Source organism: Pygoscelis adeliae, unplaced genomic scaffold, assembly GCF_000699105.1.
Source record: "Pygoscelis adeliae isolate BGI_AS28 unplaced genomic scaffold, ASM69910v1 Scaffold181, whole genome shotgun sequence".
NCBI lineage: Eukaryota > Metazoa > Chordata > Aves > Sphenisciformes > Spheniscidae > Pygoscelis > Pygoscelis adeliae.
This window is the reverse complement of record NW_008824360.1, coordinates 2,454,996-2,473,920: the sequence shown is the minus strand read 5'-3', so window position 1 is coordinate 2,473,920 and position 18,925 is coordinate 2,454,996. Positions and strand designations below refer to the sequence as shown.

At 37.3% G+C, this 18,925-nt stretch overlaps 1 protein-coding gene across 1 annotated transcript in view; it reads right to left on the bottom strand.

Annotated features, from left to right (window-relative positions):
• The window catches only part of HOOK1 (hook microtubule-tethering protein 1), a 24,440-nt gene extending 10,571 nt beyond the window's left edge, over positions 1–13,869 (bottom strand). Inside the window, exons 1-10 of the mRNA XM_009319807.1 lie at positions 13,718–13,869; positions 11,968–12,040; positions 11,595–11,645; positions 10,057–10,189; positions 8,064–8,131; positions 6,741–6,803; positions 5,741–5,824; positions 2,724–2,890; positions 1,973–2,113; positions 490–691 (exon numbers count right to left, since the gene is read on the bottom strand). Of these exons, the coding sequence (XP_009318082.1) occupies positions 490–691; positions 1,973–2,113; positions 2,724–2,890; positions 5,741–5,824; positions 6,741–6,803; positions 8,064–8,131; positions 10,057–10,189; positions 11,595–11,645; positions 11,968–12,040; positions 13,718–13,740 (1,005 nt within the window). The 5' untranslated portion in view covers positions 13,741–13,869. The remainder of the gene's footprint in view (positions 1–489; positions 692–1,972; positions 2,114–2,723; positions 2,891–5,740; positions 5,825–6,740; positions 6,804–8,063; positions 8,132–10,056; positions 10,190–11,594; positions 11,646–11,967; positions 12,041–13,717) is intronic.
• Positions 13,870–18,925: the final 5,056 nt, after the last annotated feature.

Here is an 18,925-nt window from a genome sequence, read left to right as displayed (position 1 = left end):
TTGCTGTTTTTTTTGTTTTGCCTTTTGGGGCTTTCTTTAAATATTTAACTCCTGCATCTCTTAATTACTACTGAAATAAGTGAAATTGAAATAAAACTTCTACGGTTAAAAATAAATTTCCATTAAGAAAGTTAAGAATATTACATAAGTGATCTCAGTAATAGCTGAACAACCTCTCCCAGGCACACAAATTACCTCAGTTAAACTAAAGAAGAAAAGCCTGCAAACCATGGACAACCAGTCAGTTGAGGGGGCAACTACAGTTAAGCCTGCTAGTTTAATAAACAGGGAAAACCAGGAAGTGAATGGCAGAGTATGAAGGAGTTTTCACAAATAAGAAATTCTAAGGGGACAATACAGGTTAAGCCTATGGGCTGTTAAATTAAGCTGTTCAATTTTTTTTCATTAAAACATAATTGAAATAATTTTATTTAGGCAAGATGACTATCTGAGGAAAAAGTAACATCTTAAGTACAGATTCAACCTTACCTGTCTCTTGTAGGTTTCTAGCTGGGCACGTGCTGCATTGGCTTTCTTCAGTTCATCCTCCAGACTGACTGTATTGTGCATATACATCATGTTGGTTTCCTGCAGAGATTTGACTTGTCTGCGGAAGTCATTCAGACCCTGTAGCTTTTTACGATACACTTCAACAGTTGATTCCAGCTTACTTGCCTTGTCTGCAGTAGTCCTTAAAGTATAAACAGGAATTAGAAGAAAGAGTATGTTTCTTCAAAAGATTAAAAAAAAGTCAAATTCTGCTTTCATGTACATTCAAGCTATTTTCAAAGAGAGATGCAACGTGCTTAACAGCAGAGTTAAATCTTGCTGCTTTATTTTTAAATGCATAATCAATGCAAACTTGCATTATGCAAAGCTTGCTTATAAAAATTGAAATCACCACAGGGTTTAAGTGGGAGTAAGACTGACAGTCATATGCCTGAAGTACAAGCAAACGTTAGTATAGTATGTCAAATATCTCTAGGGAATTCTGTGGGGTGCAATGTAAATGCACCACAACATCCTGTGCTAGGTAGTCATCTCAAAGTACTGGTACCTGGTAAGGAAAAACACGCAGATGTTCTTATTGCGGGGTTATACATAATTAGAACGAATTGCACTATGAAAATGATCATTAGCAGATATGACCAAGAATTACCAGCTGATCATTAACAAAAATCTACATGGTAAGGAAACATTTAGATCATAAATACACAAATTAATTTTAATATCTGTGTTTAGTATCTGCCATCTTATATCACTAGAAGCTAGTACAAGAAAATTATGGAAGAAAATCTATAGTTAAGATTTGTTTCAGATGTTATTTGAGAACCAGTATAAGTTAAACACCTGAAACCACTTTTCTTTCCATATTTTATTCATACTATTTTATGAACAGCAAACCTGCTTTTGCAATATGATTTGCTTTGGATATTTCTTGGGTGGTCTGGTATTTAGTTTACACAAGCTGGAATGTTATGTTAAATTCTAATCAAGGTTATTGTGTATTTCATCTTCATTTTGTTAATCATCTTCCTAACCTAAATCTAGCCTAGAATGCTGAAGTTCTAGCTGCGTATATGCTTTTCTACATCAGAAAAGGCAGCCTCTTGCCAACACAAATGTCCCCTTAATAACAATGCACACACCCCCTAAAATTTTCTTAATTCTTGCAGAACTTCAGCCTTCCATCCCACATGAAGAATAATAATTTCTGTATTCATTAATCCTGCTTCACAGAAACATTCCATGTTGCTATTCTTACGCAAACAATAGAGGCTATGCCTGAAAGCTTGCACTCCATCTCTGCTTTGTCAAAGGGCCCTTTTCCAACATTTATTTTAGATCTCATTCAGATAAGATCTATCTGCAGAAGTAATGCCTCAGAAAAAAATCTTGTTAAATTCAAAGCCTTGGATTTAGTCATTAAATCCTCCTAACGTGTGTGTGGGGAGCACTCTCTATTACATACCTAAGAATATCATTTTCATCTTTCAAGGCTCTAGATTCTTCTGCCAAAGAGGTTAGTTCATTGTTTCTATGTTGCAGTTCAATCAATTGTTTTTCTAGGTCTTCACAATGGACACGATAATCATCTTTTGCAGCTTCAAGCCTAACAGATCAAAAACAGGAACTCTGTTAAGAACTCGTTATTACACATTTTTCATTTAGTGCTAGAACTACTAAAAATAAATAAGACAAAGGAAACCTGTTGATTTAAGTAGCCAGAAAAATGCTACTGTAAGCATGGAACATTTTATTGTCTACCTGTTAGATCTAATGGATTGTATACTGCAAATTTACCATATCAATATCAAGGGATCACATGAAAAGTGATTTTTTTACCCCATAGGGATCACACGGAGAAAGATTAATACATAAAAGAAATCAGTACAGTGAAGAGATATGGTAGTTTGGGGGGGCGTTAGGGGTTTTTTGTTTACACACAAATCACTTCGGCAGGCATTTTCTGTCTTCCATCACCTTTTTCGAAGTGTCAAATGGCTACAATATGGCAATTACAAAGTAATTATTTTCTACAACAAGTAACAGTTTCTTTTTCTTTTTAAAGGTAAGGACTGTCTTTAAAATACGTTTATACAGTACTAGAAAGCTTTTATAGCAAAAGAAATTGAGATGGAAAATCCTGAAAGAGTACCAGAAATTCTCAGGATATATTTGACATGATAAGCGGGGGATTTTTGAGAGAAATCATTTCATACCTGAAGTTTTCTTCTTGCAGTTGTTCCAGCTGCAACTGTGCATGAAAATACTTTTTTGCAACCACAGTATTTGGATCATCAAGAGAGTCATCTAATTGCTCTAGCCTGTCATTCATAATCTCATTTTCTGACATCAAGCTGTTTTTTTCATCCTGGAGGGCAGCCACCTAGTGCAGATAAAACAGCATCAACATTTTAAGACCTGTCCAACTGGAAAGAACTGAAGCAAGACAGCAGTATGTCACCAAATTAGTTTACGAGAAAGGTTGAGCGTTTAGAAATTTTAGAACGTAATTTACATAGCATACTTGAGCATACAGATGCTTTAGTGTATGACAGTTATGAAGCACTAAAGGAAAAGTCCCTCTAAAAAAAGACAAATTTTTGTAACTGAAACCATGGTAAAGGCAGACAATGTGATACAGAGAGAAACTGGTACTTCCATTAAAAAGGATACCATGGACGCCATACAAAAAACTTTAAGTACTAGTGTAAAGGTACTCTCCATCTTGCTTGTACTTAACAATAAAAAGCAGGATGGCACTGGCTAGCACACTAACACAGTACTGCCGTGCGCTCAGCAGTGAATGGTTGCGCAAGAAGCGGTTTCAGGTGCCATAAGCTAGTAAGCACACACACAAAAGAAAAAAACCTAGACAGCTTCATATAGAGCATGCATTTTTTGCAACAATCAAACAAGTTTGATATTGAAAGTGTTCACAGCTAAGCAAATGAGAATACAACACTTTATTGAAACGGTGAGTATATTAACAGCCATAAAATGGGGAAGGATTAAGAGGATAGAACCTTTAAAGTTTTTCTAGTGAAAGCTGTTGTGTTAATTTTAACATCCTGTCAAACATAAGAGCATGTAGCATGTGTTAGTTAACTGGCATTTAAACAGGGACAATATGCTTTTTGGGTTATGTTTTCCTGAATCATAAAGAAAACCTACCTTTCTTAAACTCTTGGAAAATATCAAGGAAGACTGAGACCTTACAAGTGAATTTATTAAGAATTAGTTTAAATGAGAAGCATCAGTCAATATTATGGCTTCAAATAAATAAAATTAAAAAAACATATGGTGACATTATTAGATTAAACATCAGATATAACCTACAGTATGCAATATTAAGAAACCATTTGTTTGTGATCATAATTTACAAGTCTATCAAACAGATGTACGAAACAAAACAGCAACTAATCTACCACTTCATTAGGTCCTGGCTTTCTAGGTTCACTCCTTTTTACATACCAGATGTCACTTTACTATATACATGCACACACAAACACCTGTGAGTAGAGAGCATATCTGAGCCTTGCTCAGCATAATACTTCCTTCCTGTTCAAGGTTCAGCCACTCCTTAAACATGCACAACATTCACGCTAAGCGGATAATGTCTTGGACTTTAAAAAACAAAAAACAAAAAACTTTCATACAACTCGGAGCAAGTTTTTCATCTTTTCTCAGTTCCTTTCTGATAGCTTTCTCTTCTTCTTTTCTATTATTTCAGTGTAACAGAAGTGGTGTCAAAGTCAACACAAATTATGAAGAGATATTTAAAAAACACGTCCCAGCATTAAAGAGCTATGGTGTCATTAACTCATCTGTTTGTACTCAGCAGTACCTTTCCCTCGAACACTTTTCATGCCTTCACCTGGCCCATGCTATGTTATGAGCAATTGGCTTTGTGTAACCTATCATTAATTAATAGAGAAATCTCGAAAGAGAAGTTTGTGGGAGACAGGACAAAGCCTGGGACTTCTCTAGTGAGACATACCAAGTCTCCTAACGGAAGCAAGTAAATTGTTATCCCAGCACCGCTACAAGCGAGAGCTTTTGAACAGTGAACACACTTTTTGAAGTTTATCAACTGTAGTCTGAGTTCAGCTGTCAAATCAATCCTCTTGCCCATTTAAAAGAAATCATTTTCTCCTGCAGATTCTGCTCACAAGCATTTTTATATCTCTGCTTTCACTAGGAAGCCTTACTTACTACTGCCTCAAGAAAACAGGCAATGAAATATCAATTCAGTTCTACCAACAGCTTCCTGGGCATGGCAATTAGCTATGAGCTACTTTATATATAATGTATTCTACTTTTTCAGTAGTCATTACCGGTAAGAAATGTGAAACTGGCCTCTGGTTTTGTGGGGTTTTTTTTTTCAGAGACTAATACAGCCAGTATAGCACTCTGGCTCCAATAAGAAGATGCCACCCAAATGTTCCCTTTGTACAGAATGAAATCTGAGTTGAACTGCCTTACCAGATAAACCTCTTTCTATTCTCAGATTATAGTGTCATAAAAGAGGAATCAGACTTAGGGCTAACAAATGGATTTTTTTTCTTTTTTCTTTAAAAAGTTGATTGAAATGCAAGTTCCTGTTTATTGTTATGAAGCCCTCTCTCCTTTTTCTAAAGAGTGATTTGATTAACTTCCATATCCATTAAAAACAAAAAGTAGGCCTATTATCAGTGTGGTTTGAAAGGATCTATTAGTTTCCATGATTTTTATTTCCTGAAATATCCCCCATGTTGCAACTGTGTTCAAGAAAAAGTTAGTAAATTTTAGATAAATTTCAAATTTTAGTTTTTCCATCAACTCCTATTGAAAACAGCATCATTTTCCTACTATTAAATCTAATGACTGATTATTACATGAACTGGATTTTTTGGACACAGTTCAGAAGACTAGAGGAAGCAGTGACTAAAAATGAAATGGGCATGATAACATTGTTCTGATGGCTACCTGCTACTAAGGGTAAACATAAAAGCTAGCAGACCAACCAATCTTTGAGTTAATAGTTGGCACAGGAGCTCAGCTTACACTTCCATCAGAAACTATTTCCAGTAATTGCATTTTGAAGTACAGAATGATTGCTTTTCCCCCCACAAACAGCTAAGAATTCTCATAGAAACATAAATAAATGCAAAATTCACTTTGCTGTTCAGAATTTCTGCATCTTAACAGCAGCACCACTACATATTAAAGAAATAAGTGACATGGTGTTTCTTACCTGTAAATCTAGCTCTTGACATCTTTGTGCCAACTCTTCTTTTTCCGCTAGTGCTTCCTGAAGATCTTCCAAAGCTTTTTTAAGCTTTTAAAAAATAAAAAATAAGATCATTCCGGCCCATATCTAAAGTACTCACAGTTCTAGCTTCCAAAACGTCTCCATTGCTTATACCAATTGTTTAAGAAGGATGTTAGGTACACTGACACAGAAACCTATATATACACTGTTAGATCAAGATCTCTGTTCATTTCACCTGCATTTTAAATTACTACCACATGTAGTAAGTAAATTATTGAAACTCACAGTAACATCCAGATTCAACACAACAACTTAGGCTAAAAGCGTAACAAAACCAAACACAGGAGCATTCATGTTGTCACAATTTCAAAATCCCTGCCTGTTAAATCAAATGCCCTTCATCTCAGAATAGAAAGAGTGATGCTCCTTTATGGGCAGGTACTTTTAAAGACAACTTCATTTTATGTGCAACACCTTGCAGTGTTCAGGTTACCAAGAATTTTCGTGACCCCTTAAAAATAACCTGAAGTGTTTAGCCTGACATGGCTGAGCCTTGATGTACCCCTAGCTCTTCTCGCAATGTAGGTTTGCATTGGCCGGTTTTACCCCATCCAGGAAGATGACATAGCAGTTGCTGTTTGTTTGTGGTTTTTTTTAAAGAAGCTATAAAATAGCACATAACTTTTCACTTAATTAGCGCTGAAAAATAGCATTACTTTACTGTATATTCTCTGCCTACATCAGTATGTTGCTCTGCCCTTTGTGAACCAGTATGGTTTAATCAAATCAGCTCTGAGTGGAAAACAGACCAAGCAGTTTGTGCAGATAGAAGACAAAAGAGTGCAATTTTTGTTGAGGTTGTTTTTTTTTTTTAACTTTTAGAATTGGAGGGGAAGAGCAGCTGTCTTCATTTAAGAGATGGCAAGATACCAACTTATTGTTCAGGCTTGACCTACAAAAGCAACAAATATTAGGCAGTTACCTGCTGTTCCATTTCACTTGATGCATCACTTGTGGAAGGACCCGTTATCTCCTTGCTCATGAGCTACAGAAAGAGGCCACAGGAAAAGAAGGTTAGATTAGAGGTTAAATATCTTTAAGCTCACTGTCTACTGAGTACCAATTGTATTTTCCACTGTGTCCTTGCATCCCTTCAATATATCAAAACAGATTAATAATAATAAAAAAAACCACCTCATGGTTGGTAAAGGATTTAAACAAATCTAGAATAAGATGACTTTTTTTTACCTCCGCCCTCACCAAATGAACCAAGTTCACAGATTCATCCAATAAGATGTTACTGCTATCTGTTGAAGTTATTGCTACCCCCTGGTCAATTTAAAATGCAGTGAACCAGAGGATGGGATTTCACTCAATTAATTTAACAGCTATCACACTTCTTTGTGTCGCGTTAATTGCCATTAAGCAAACAATGGGAACATTAACATAGCTCTCACTGATCTCCAGTACAAAGATGTACACAGTATGTTTGTCAACAATTAACGGGCTTTACTTCTTACTCAAGAATTACAGTATTGTTTCTAGACCTTCTTCAAAAAGAAAGTTTGATTAGTCAGAATACAACAAGCAATAGGTTTATGGATTTATTTCTCCCAATAGGGGACACAGCTTTAAAGACTATATAGTCAACTTAAATCTAAGTTCTAAAGCCTACTACCAACTCCACTGTTACCTTGATGAGGATGCAATTACACATTACATTTTCTTCAAAGTTGTCATTTAGTTTTTGCCTCCCTTCACACTCTGCTTCACAGTCCTGAAGCTCACAGATGTGAGTGACTGTAAAGCTAAGCTGTGAGCTGGATCACTAAGATGATCCAACTAAGAACAAATTAAGGTAGCGGGGGAGCACACCATGGCAAGAATAGAACAGATGCAGCTGGGAGTTTGTAAATCAGATGCTGGAATGGTCTGTCAGAACAATGTAGCCTCACAAACAGCTACGATCAGCTAAACTTTGGGTCCAAGACTACAGCACTGGGACAGAAATTTCAGAACCTGACTCCAGTATAATCAGCAGTTGGCAACGAGATACATTTCTTGTGTGAAACAGGAAATCTTAAGCATTTATTGACTCCACAAGTTGTATGTTTGGGCATACGAGACTAAAATCAAAACCCCTTGGTTGGGGTCTGGGGCCTCTCAGTCCTGATCCTCCCAGATAATTTAGGGAAGTACTTAAACTCTTCCCGGCCCTTTGCTTGGATGAAAGAATTCACGAAGATCAACAAATGGATATTTGGACTTCTCAACTGACAGCATTAGGCTATGAATTATTACTTACCTCTTGAATGGCAGTCATGACAACATGTTGAACAGACTCTTCAAGGGTCATGATATTCTGTATGTGTTCTGTGAAAAAGAATTTGCAGTGACTCATGACAATGTTCATCTTAATGGCTTAAGTAACATGACATACTGTTTGCAGAAAGATCCAGAAGAAACTATTCTCTATAAAGCTGCTTCAAAACAGGTAGTGGTCTTTTTATACAGAGCACTACCATTAACCAACAACATTATTATCCAGTAATATGGTAGATAAAAGATTATAATCTCTTATCCTTAAGTGAACAAATTTATACTATGCATAATAAAGCAAGGAAAGTCTAAGACATCTGTATTTCCATGGTTCGTTTTTCATACGTAAGAGTCAACAAGCTTGCAACTGTGTTAATAAATAAAACTTAATGAAAAAAAGTAATTGGTAGCATCTTCATTCCCAGTGCACCCTGACGCTTACTTTCCACTCTTTATGAACGTGCTGGCTGCTTATGGCTTGGACAGGCATACTCTTCGCTGGGTAAAAACCTGGCTGGATGGCCGGGCCCAGAGAGTTGTGGTGAATGGAGTTCAATCCAGTTGGCGGCCGGTCACGAGCGGTGTTCCCCAGGACTCAGTATTGGGGCCAGTTCTGTTCAATATCTTTATCAATGATCTGGACGAGGGGATCGAGTGCACCCTCAGTAAGTTTGCAGACGACACCAAGCTGGACGGGAGTGTTGATCTGCCTGAGGGTAAGAAGGCTCTGCAGAGGGACCTGGACAGGCTGGACCGATGGGCTGAGGCCACTTGTACGAGGTTCAACAAGGCTGAATGGGGTCACAACAACCCCATGCAATGCTACAGGGTTAGGGAAGAGTGGCTGGAAAGCTGCCCGGCAGAAAAGGACCTAGAAGGCCAATGGCATCCTGGCTTGTATCAGAAATAGTGTGGCCAGCAGGACTAGGGAAGTGATCGTGCCCCTGTACTTGGCATTGGTGAGGCCGCACCTCGAATACTGTGTTCAGTTTTGGGCCCCTCACTACAAGACAGATATTGAGGTGCTGGAGCGTGTCCAGAGAAGGGCAATGAAGCTGGTGAAGGGTCTGGAGAACAAGTCTTATGAGGAGCGGCTGAGGGAACTGGGGTTGTTTAGCCTGGAGAAAAGGAGGCTGAGGGGAGACCTCATCGCCCTCTACAACTACCTGAAAGGAGGTTGTAGCAAGGTGGATGTCGGTCTCTTTTCCCAAGTAGCAAGTGATAGGATGAGAGGAAACAGCCTCAAGTTGTGCCAGGGGAGGTTTAGATTGGATATTAGGAATCCAATTTGGAAAAATTTCTCCACTGAAAGTATTGGAACAGGCTGCCCAGGGAAGTGGTTGAGTCACCATCCCTGAAGGTATTTAAAAGACGTCTAGATGTGGTGCTTAGGGACTCGGTTTAGTGGTGGACTTGGCAGTGTTAGGTTTATGGTTGGACTCAATGATCTTAAAGATCTTTTCCAACCTAAATGATTCTATTCTATTCTTTGATGTCATTTCAGACTACCTACGAATCGCACCTATTCTACTAACAGAATCATGTTGAGGATTCCTTAGCCATCAGAGCACTGAGCAGTAGCTCTGGTAAGGGGAGAGAAAGCTCAACTAATTCAGTCTTGAGCCTCTGCAGATAAACAAAAGGCAATTTCTAATATAAGGTTTTAATTTAAATTTGCTTGATTTGCATTTGAACAGTAAGTTTTAGGTCTTGGTACATATTTTAACAAGTATGAATAATCCACACACACTTCAGACTATTTTTTTCAAACCTACCCTGAGCCAAGTTTGAGTTTTATTCACGTAAGTTTCCCATAGATTTTCTGCTTTTAAGTGAACTCCAGTTTCAGAATAGGCATGCAACATATTAACAATAGAGACTTTTTGATATATAAGAAAGAAAAGTTTCTACATCTCTTCCACCTTAACAATCACCTCAGGCAGTCTGCTGTTTGTTGAACAGGTTAAGGTAGTGTGTACCTTGTTTCCTTTCACAGTTAACTGCACAACCTAAAATAAGCTGCAGAAGCCTGCCCAGTTCAGTGGGATCCGAGTTCTCAGATATCTGGTTTAAGTCCGGAATAAGCTCTTCTGAAATCTGCTGACCCAAGAACTGCAAAAAAAAAAAAAAAGGAAGAGAGAAAGCAGACTCCCACTTCTGTACAACAGGAAAATCTGGTATCATGTAAGAAATCTGGACTCAGTAAGCCATCCAAAGAAAATGGTCTATTAATAAGTTTGTTACCATAAAACTTATGGAAGGGAAAGATTTTAAACATTAAACATGGAGATACACACTAAAAATACTGGCTTATGAGAGAACACATAGGTAGCAGTATCAGATTAGGAAATCTGAAGAGGCCTAGATAAAGCAGATGTTCTTAACTCATTTGTTAGAGGGCTTCATACATGAAATCCAGATGCCATGCACTGTGCCTCTCCTGGGCCAGTAGAGACTGTTCCAAATGTCTGTCTCCATCCCTCAGTGTGGATGTGTGTTTGGTGGAAGGGGTACTCAATCCACTGCTAGCCAATGACCTTTACCATACTTGGCACCTCAGATTTTTCTCTGAATAGACCTAAATTTAATCTAAAGTAGACGGCATTAAAAACTATATGCAAAACACCTAGCAATTATTTAGTGCAATGAAGTTACGCACTTTAGTAAGAGTTCTATAAAATTGTTCTGGCAAAACCACAATTTTTTCAAGTCTATTAACTGGGGGGTTAGTTAACCAACCATTTATACAAGAAAAAGTGACAGTAGTAAGTTAAAAGTTCTTGGGCTAGACCTCAAATATAAGAGAATTGATTTATTCTACCCACATATTAAAAAAAAAAAAAAAAAAAAAAAAGAAGATACTTAAAAATGCTTCCAGATTCAGTTGCTCCTTAATCCTTCAAAGCATTCCTCATAAGCTTAAAGAAGTTCTACTTCTGGGCTTGCCAGAGCGCCTCAGCCCTGGCGATAAGAAAGGGCTTGGCACGTGATATCACAACTAAGCCCAGGAAGCCATAAGATCATCTGGCAAGTTTTCCTATGCCATATCCATCACATAACTGTAATCAAGCTCCATAGAAAATTCAGGGGGGTTTTTTGGGTTGGTTTTTTTTTTTTTTTTTAAACTCAAAAGTGATTATCATAAAACCTAGACTAGGGTTGCCGAATCTGTTCTGTAGAAAAGGATTAAAACTTCACTAGCCAAGAGCAAATATGAATGCACACACAAAAGTCAACAGGATTCTGCAGCTCAAGTCCTTATGACATTCACCTGGGCAATGACAGAGATATGGTTTCCAGCTTATACTCCAAGAGTCTTCTCTAAAATACACCTGCTCAAATTAATTTTATATTCACCCAGACCTCCCACTTAACCAGATAATTATTATATACTTTCTGCCAAAAAAGTCCTTAAAATAAATTACTTCGTCAAGGAAAAAAAAAGCTAGGTGAACAAGGACAACAATCATCACATTGAATTATTAGAACAACAAAAAAATTGCTGCTTTTTCCATACCTCATGGTAGTAGTCCATAATTCCTTGCAGTATCTTCTTCAGGTTACTGGACTAATTGTTGTACATGAAAGATAAGGTTACGGGCTTTTATTAAAATTCTTAATTTTGCTGAAATTAAATAATAATTTATAATAAAATGTTTACATAGCAGCTCTACGAGACAACCCTATTAATGACAGCGGAAGAGAAATATTGCAACAGAAAATCCCCGTGCAACAATGCTAGAAGGCACTTAAACTATCAACAGACAGTTAAGTTCATTTAAAATAACCTAAAAAAGGCTGAGCTTAATTCTGTAGTTTTTGGACTGCTACTCTCAGGACAGACACGATATCCAACCCCACAAACTTTCACTAACTTCAGTTTTGAATACCTTTATTCTCCAGTTGTCACCAACATCATCTTTAATGCGATTTAGCCAAGATGCATCAAACCAAGCAACATCTCTGAAACAAAATTAAATGATTAAACATCAGTAAGCACACACTTAAATAAGATACCAGATTCCCAGCATTAAATCATCAAATGTTTGACTACAGTGTCTAATAAGGCATGAATTCCTGGAGATTGCAAGTTATACCTATGTCACAGGAAATTTCCATCCTGCTGGCTGAATTAAGGCGCCACCTTCCAGGGCAGGAAGAATTTCTGTATATGCTTGAGCTAGCTACAGCTAGGAACACAAGGATGTGAAGGCCTTTGTTATGCTGAATTTTTATACCTGACAAAGTGATCATAATGATGTAAAGAAACATCCTCTTTTGACTAGTGCTGACATTAAGTTTGGTACCTACTCTTGCACATTTGGATCTTCCAATATTCGCTACAATTCGTCAAAGGCACTTATCAAGAAAAAAAACATTTTAAACTACTGGCATTTCATTTTTTTTTTAATGTCTTTGGTTCTCCTGGGCAGCATAACTCCCACTTTGCCAGCATAAATAAGGATGAGTTGCTGAGCAAGTTGTTTACACACACTGAGCTGCCAAACAGTACAATTACAGCATATCTAACAACATCTTAACTTTTACACCGTACTGCTTATTCACTGGTCTCAAAGCACCTAATAAAAGACAATTATTATCCCCACTTGCATATCAACCAACTTGGTTGTAAAGAAGTTTGTCCAAAGCCTGTGGCAGGCTAGTACCATAAACACATGGGAAGTGACCCTCAGTGAATCTTCACTAATCAATCCTAAATCAATTTTTGCCATGCCCCAGGAAAAGGATGAGCTCTGTCTTTACACAGCACATTTAAAACCTTTTCAAGCAGACAGGGGGGTTTCTGGGTTTGCTTTTTTGGGTTTGTTTTGTTTTGTTTTGTTTGGGGGTGGGGGTGGTGTTTGTTTTAAGTAATTTCTTAGTAATCAAAAATATAGTTTGAGCAGGAGATTGTAATTCAGACTTCTCCTTTATTATCTGAGCCAACAACAACAATAAAATTGCAATGACAACTTGTAGCATGATACTCCTTCAATAAAACTCAAGTTACAACCCTCTGAAGTAATTGCAAATTTAAAAACTAGTGTGTCACTCAACCCAGTACCATTTGTCATCACACCAATAAAATAGGAATGATTTTGCTTTTGATTAATCCACTATTATTTTTAGTAATAAAATTGCCATTGAAGTTTTATGATTCTTTTTTCCACACAAATAGTAAGTTATCATTTAAATCCTAGAACTTAAGTCTAAATCAACTGAGCAATCCCAAGAGGAAGAGAACACAAAGACATGCCTTTTGAATTTTTAGTTCCTCATTCTAAAGAGGAACATCTTGCCTGAAGCATGGATATCCATGGAAATAGTGTTGATGGGAAAAGTGAAAAAGATCATATCATTCTTGCCCAACTATCCTTAAGTATGAATTTAATACTGCAGTATTAGAATACCTCCTCATCACCTTCTCCATTCTACCACATTATTATTCAACTACTATATCACCCCCAAAACAACAATATAAAGGTATATTTTATCTTCTGCTATAAACTGTCTACCCTAAGTTTCTGTCTACTTTAACTGTACAAAAAACCTTTGGGTAGCAGAAAGCAACTATGCATGTCAAACACAAAGACCTCAAGAAATTAAATACCTCTCCTTCGAACTTAAGTATCAACTTACATTTGGTGAAGTACCTGCGCCATGGCAACCCCATTAGTCAAGTCCTGAACATCTCTGCAAGGTGCAGCAGTATGGAATGTCTGCAACTAAAAAGAGGGAAAAACATTGTTTCTCACCCAGTAGACAGGTACAGGAAATTAGTGACCATTTTTCTTTTCCTCTTTAAGGCACAAACATTTAGCAAGATGTCTTTCTACTGGAGGCAGCTGAAATCCTTTTTGAACTATGTAGTTTTTAAGCCAACCCAATTATCTCAAAACTTGTGACTGTTGATTATGACCAGTAGCTTAATAAATTAGTATTACCATGCTTTGCTTTTTCACGCTAGTCCTTCTATTGTAAATCAGACTATGGAATACCAACTTGGGAAACTAAAGTCATATTTATCCACCCCTCAAATTATGTTGGAGTACTTAGTCCTGGACACATAACTACCTAAACAAAAAATGGCATCAGAAGAACAGGTTAAAGTTGAAGGCAAAAAAAAAAATCCAGTCTTTTACTACAAGCATTTAGTAATAGAAGTCATGACACCAATAGAGACCTCTGAAATTATTTGTGGGTTAAGAATGGAAGGGAGAAAATTATGCAAAAACAGGGGAAAAATGGTTGTCTGAGAGCTACTGCACATTTTAAGGATATGAAGATAGCTGAAAAAGACTGAATCATTTCAAGTCCTGTGAGCTGGCAACATATTTCTTTGCAATTCAGGAATTCCAAAATTACTCTAAAGATGTTCCTATTTAAATATGCAACTTCAAAACACTGCTGTAAGCACAAGAAACTTTACTATAACCTGAAGTTATACATCTTTTCCTGGTAATCATATTTTATTCATATATTATTCCTGGTGTTCGTATTTAATATATACACATATTTTCCACTAATAACAACACTTCCTGTTATTTTCCAAGCATCATGCTACCTAGTGTTTAAACACAGGGCTGGATGCAATTTTATCCCATCTACATATTTCTGTCTAGAGATTAAGCAACAAAGCCCCAGTTTTCACTCTTCTCCTCTATTACAAAACCAGATTATAGATGGAAGCATTTCATAATAAGTTGCCCGATCATATATATAACTATATGAATTGTTATATGCAATCTTTGTATTCTAACTGGTGGTTCCAGTTCCTTTGTAGTAGGGCTATACAAGTAAGATACAACTCCCATCCTAAAGAATAAAGTTTAATAGCTCAAGTGTTTTGCAGCTAGCTTCTCCAAAAGCAATTCAGATGACATGAATACCTTCAACACATCTACGTCCTTACAGAGCACTGCAATAAACACCCAGCAGACAGCTCTATACATAAGAACCCCATCATCAACCTGATGTATAATACTAGCTTATTACACATCCATAGGCAGCTCTTCTGCTGCCCTGCTAATTTCTGCTTGCAATTCTGACTGCTTCATGTATAAAGCCTTTAAACGCGGATGTACCCAGGTCCTCGGATCACTCCACAGACTGTAAAAAGTGACTGCAAACTCTGCAAAATACTCCATCAGGCTCCAGGAATTTGTGTCTTGGAGAACCCCTGGAGCACAGACACAGTACATTTCTATTTAACAGTCCTCAATTAAGTTTTCTTCCATGAACTTGGCTGAGGCACCTTTTGCAGCCGCAAACTCAGCATTCACAGATTCTGAAGGATATCCCCTCTTGTCAGAGTTTGTCAACTGCTAGCTTCGCCTCATCTCCCCCACTTCTTGTGCAGATGGTGAACAGACTCTTCCCCAGCTACCTCCGCTAGGAGCTCAACTCTGTATTGACCTTTACCATACCCATCTCCTCCCACTGTGTCTTTCCCAGGACCAACAGTCCTCATCTATTCAGCCAATTCTCATATGGAAGCTCTTCCATACTTCCCTTCAGGACAGTCATTTTTTCCTCTTCTTTTTCTGGTTTTCCTGCATTTAAGATCTGGAGGATGGGATTACCTCAATGTTAAAAAATGTTTCTCCATTTTGGATATAGTGTATTTTTTTTAAACTATCCCCAAGCTTGTATCTAACATTTTGACAGAATTATCTAATTGCAATATTTTATTCCCCAAAAACCCAATCAGCTCGGAGCTAACTATTCTAGGCAAGAGAGCTGTTTCCACATGTGTGCCAGTTTATCACATGGTTGCTTCGGAAAATAAGAGCTCATCAGCAATTCTTTTAAGTTCAGCCGCCTTCACGACAATGAATGAAATAGGGAAAGTTTTGCTTTTAATACTATCATAATCTCTGTCCACTGAGCAAATTGACTTCTTAAACTTACTACGTTTATAATGTCCTGTCCATCTGTAAGAGGGCTTTCCCAAACATCCTGTGAAACATAAGCTTCATCAGAGGTCACTGGTGAATGACATTGTCAAGTGTGTTTGGGAAATGGAGCACCTGAACAAGAGTGGTGGAAAAGCACAGTTTCCAGCTGTCAGAATTTGAGGCAGTTGTCATCCATTCTATGTTTATGACGAGTGACCATATACTCTGCATATTTGTTTGCTTGCTACAAAAAGAGTCTAATCAAGCCAAGAGAAAAACATGCAGAGTGAGGTTTTTTCATTTGTTTTTCAATTAAAAAAGTATTTTTAAAATCCTGTATTACAGCAAGTGAGACGTCAGTAATCCCTGGTAGGTTACATAAAAGATTAAATAAAAGAACACAAGCTGAAGCAGCTGTGATTGACAGCACCAGTTTCTAATAGTACACAGCCTTAATGCCAACGCAAGAACAGGCACGCAAGCTTCAAGTCAAGACTAAGCATGCCAGAATGCAGAGTTTTATGGCACAATATTGTGATGCTGCCATTTGGGTATACCCCCTTGTAAACCGAAGAAATTGCTAAGTACAGGTACTACCATTTCACCCAAGCCTGCTGGAGCAGGTGAACAGAGCCTTAGAAAACCTTGTGACATGCAACACTGCTTTATGTATGACAATATCTCCCAGAACAGAAACAGGTAATTAAAATTAAGCAAAAAGCAGGACTGAGAGTCTTAGTTTCTCCATATATTTAAAAGTTACATAAGTGCCTAGAAATAACATTAATTGTGTAGTATTAATTACGGGTTCTCCAAACCCCATGCCAGCTCTATCATTTCCTCAAAACAGATTTTTACTGTACTTAGAAAAACAATAAAGGTAATGGGCATGGGGAAGAGGTTGGCAGAAGCAGCCACAGACTTCAGGACTATGTAGTACTCCTAATCTCTTTTCAAATTTTTACTAAATATAGCTTCAAGTACATGCTGCTACTCCTGATGAAGACCATTTCATGAAATATAGCTTAAACACACCCTGCCGCTTGCTGCTATGAGAGAAGCAAATATTTTTCTCAGACATACAGCTTACTATGCTCACAATATACATTTGAAAATTTAATTCTATATCACGTAGCACTTAATGCCTCTTCTCTGGATCTGCTGAAGGCTCTACCACCAAACAGCTGTAGATTAAAACAAGACTGTTCACATCACCCAGTAGAAATCAACCTATCCAGCTCTTGGGAAGGTATGCCCTCAATTTCATCAAGATGATGTAGTTGAGGTTCTCCATTTTATATCCAGATTACACATACTAGGGACAGAAGTTTTATAGAGTCAGTCAGAGATTTTAAAGTAACAATAAACATTCCCATTCTTAATCCCAGAATATTAATAGAATAACTTACCATTGGCAAAGTTAACATTACCAATGTTGCCAGTGCCAAACAGGGGTACACCTATTGTGGAAAAAGCCTTCTGTTTAAGATGTTACTGTACATCTAGTCTCTAGTTGGGAGACAAAGACAGAGCCAGCCTCAGAGCAGTACAGTACCGAAAGACATTCAAGAAACTTTTGCTCTACTACAGTAAAGAAAACACCTATTGTAATGGCACCTAAGCATAGAAGATACTACTGCATCGCTAGGCCTACTGCTGCTACTCTTACCTCTCCACTCCTGCCCAGAGGCGGAAAATATTAAGGTTCACTTCACATATACTAACCAAAGTTTGTCTTTCTGACTTAGAAAATCATTTCTGCAACAGACTTGTGAGTTCAATCTTAACAGTTACTTAAGTCAATTTTCCTTGGAAACTCATATACATTTCCCCTATAATTTAATCTAACTCCATTATGTTTTTCCTGTAACATCCTCAAAATTTTAAATTCAATGACACCTGGGTCGCAGAACCAATAGATAACATTGTTATTCCTATTTTCTCCTTCTCTGGACAATGCATGTTTTCTAATATAGAATTTGCTAAAATAAAAAAACGATCTGGCAGCAGAACACAAGAAAATCACGAGCACCTCTCCATTATGTTAATGAGTAAATAAATTGAGAAACCTTTAGAACCACAGAGAGTTACAGAACCCTTTTCAGATATACAGCACTTCATTCCCTCCTGCCCAAATATGCTCAACTTCAGAAGATCATTTTTTTTCCTATTATTCAGTGTGAAGTTCAAGTTGGAAGGATGTTTGAAACATCTTAGTGTTAACTACTGGTTTCTACTAAGTTGTAAACAAGGTCCAAGAAATAGGGTGTTAAATCTAAAAACATGCATCTGGCAATGCGTCTGCTGAGTGTTGTATACAGAACCTGAACAGAGTTAGATGTTCATTTACATCAATGACACTACACAAAGCTCTTTCAGTTTAAAGCTAGTGAAGTTCCATTAGTGTTCCCTTTAAGATTCATGATGTAATTACAGCTATGCACTGTGACGATACTAAAAATGAGAATTAGGCTTAAAATATTTTAGGCAGAAATTGTAAAGAATATGAAAGAGTTCAGCACTGCTGACAGGATTTTGAGACAGAGTTCAGAAATGCATTGATTTATTTTGCAATTGAATCATGATGGAGTTACTCTTACCTTACTACTGAAGGAAAATAGGAAGTTAAAGAGCCCAAAAAAGACAAAGAAAAGCATGCATAGATTAAACAAAAGATATCCAACTCCAGACAGGTAAGCATAAGACAACTGAAATTCTGAAGACCAACAAAACATCAGAAGCATACAAGGTCACTAAAAGGAAAACGGAGGGAGGAAAATAAAGGAAGAAATTGGTTTTCAGTGATTTATTACAGTCTTTAGCTCATTAAAACTTCTGTACAGTCATGTAGAAAGTAAAAGGAACACCGACTCTGGTAGCTGTTGCTAACACTTTTGCCAGTTTCATTCCTGGATCTCCACAATGCTTCTAAAAACACTCCCTTCTTTCC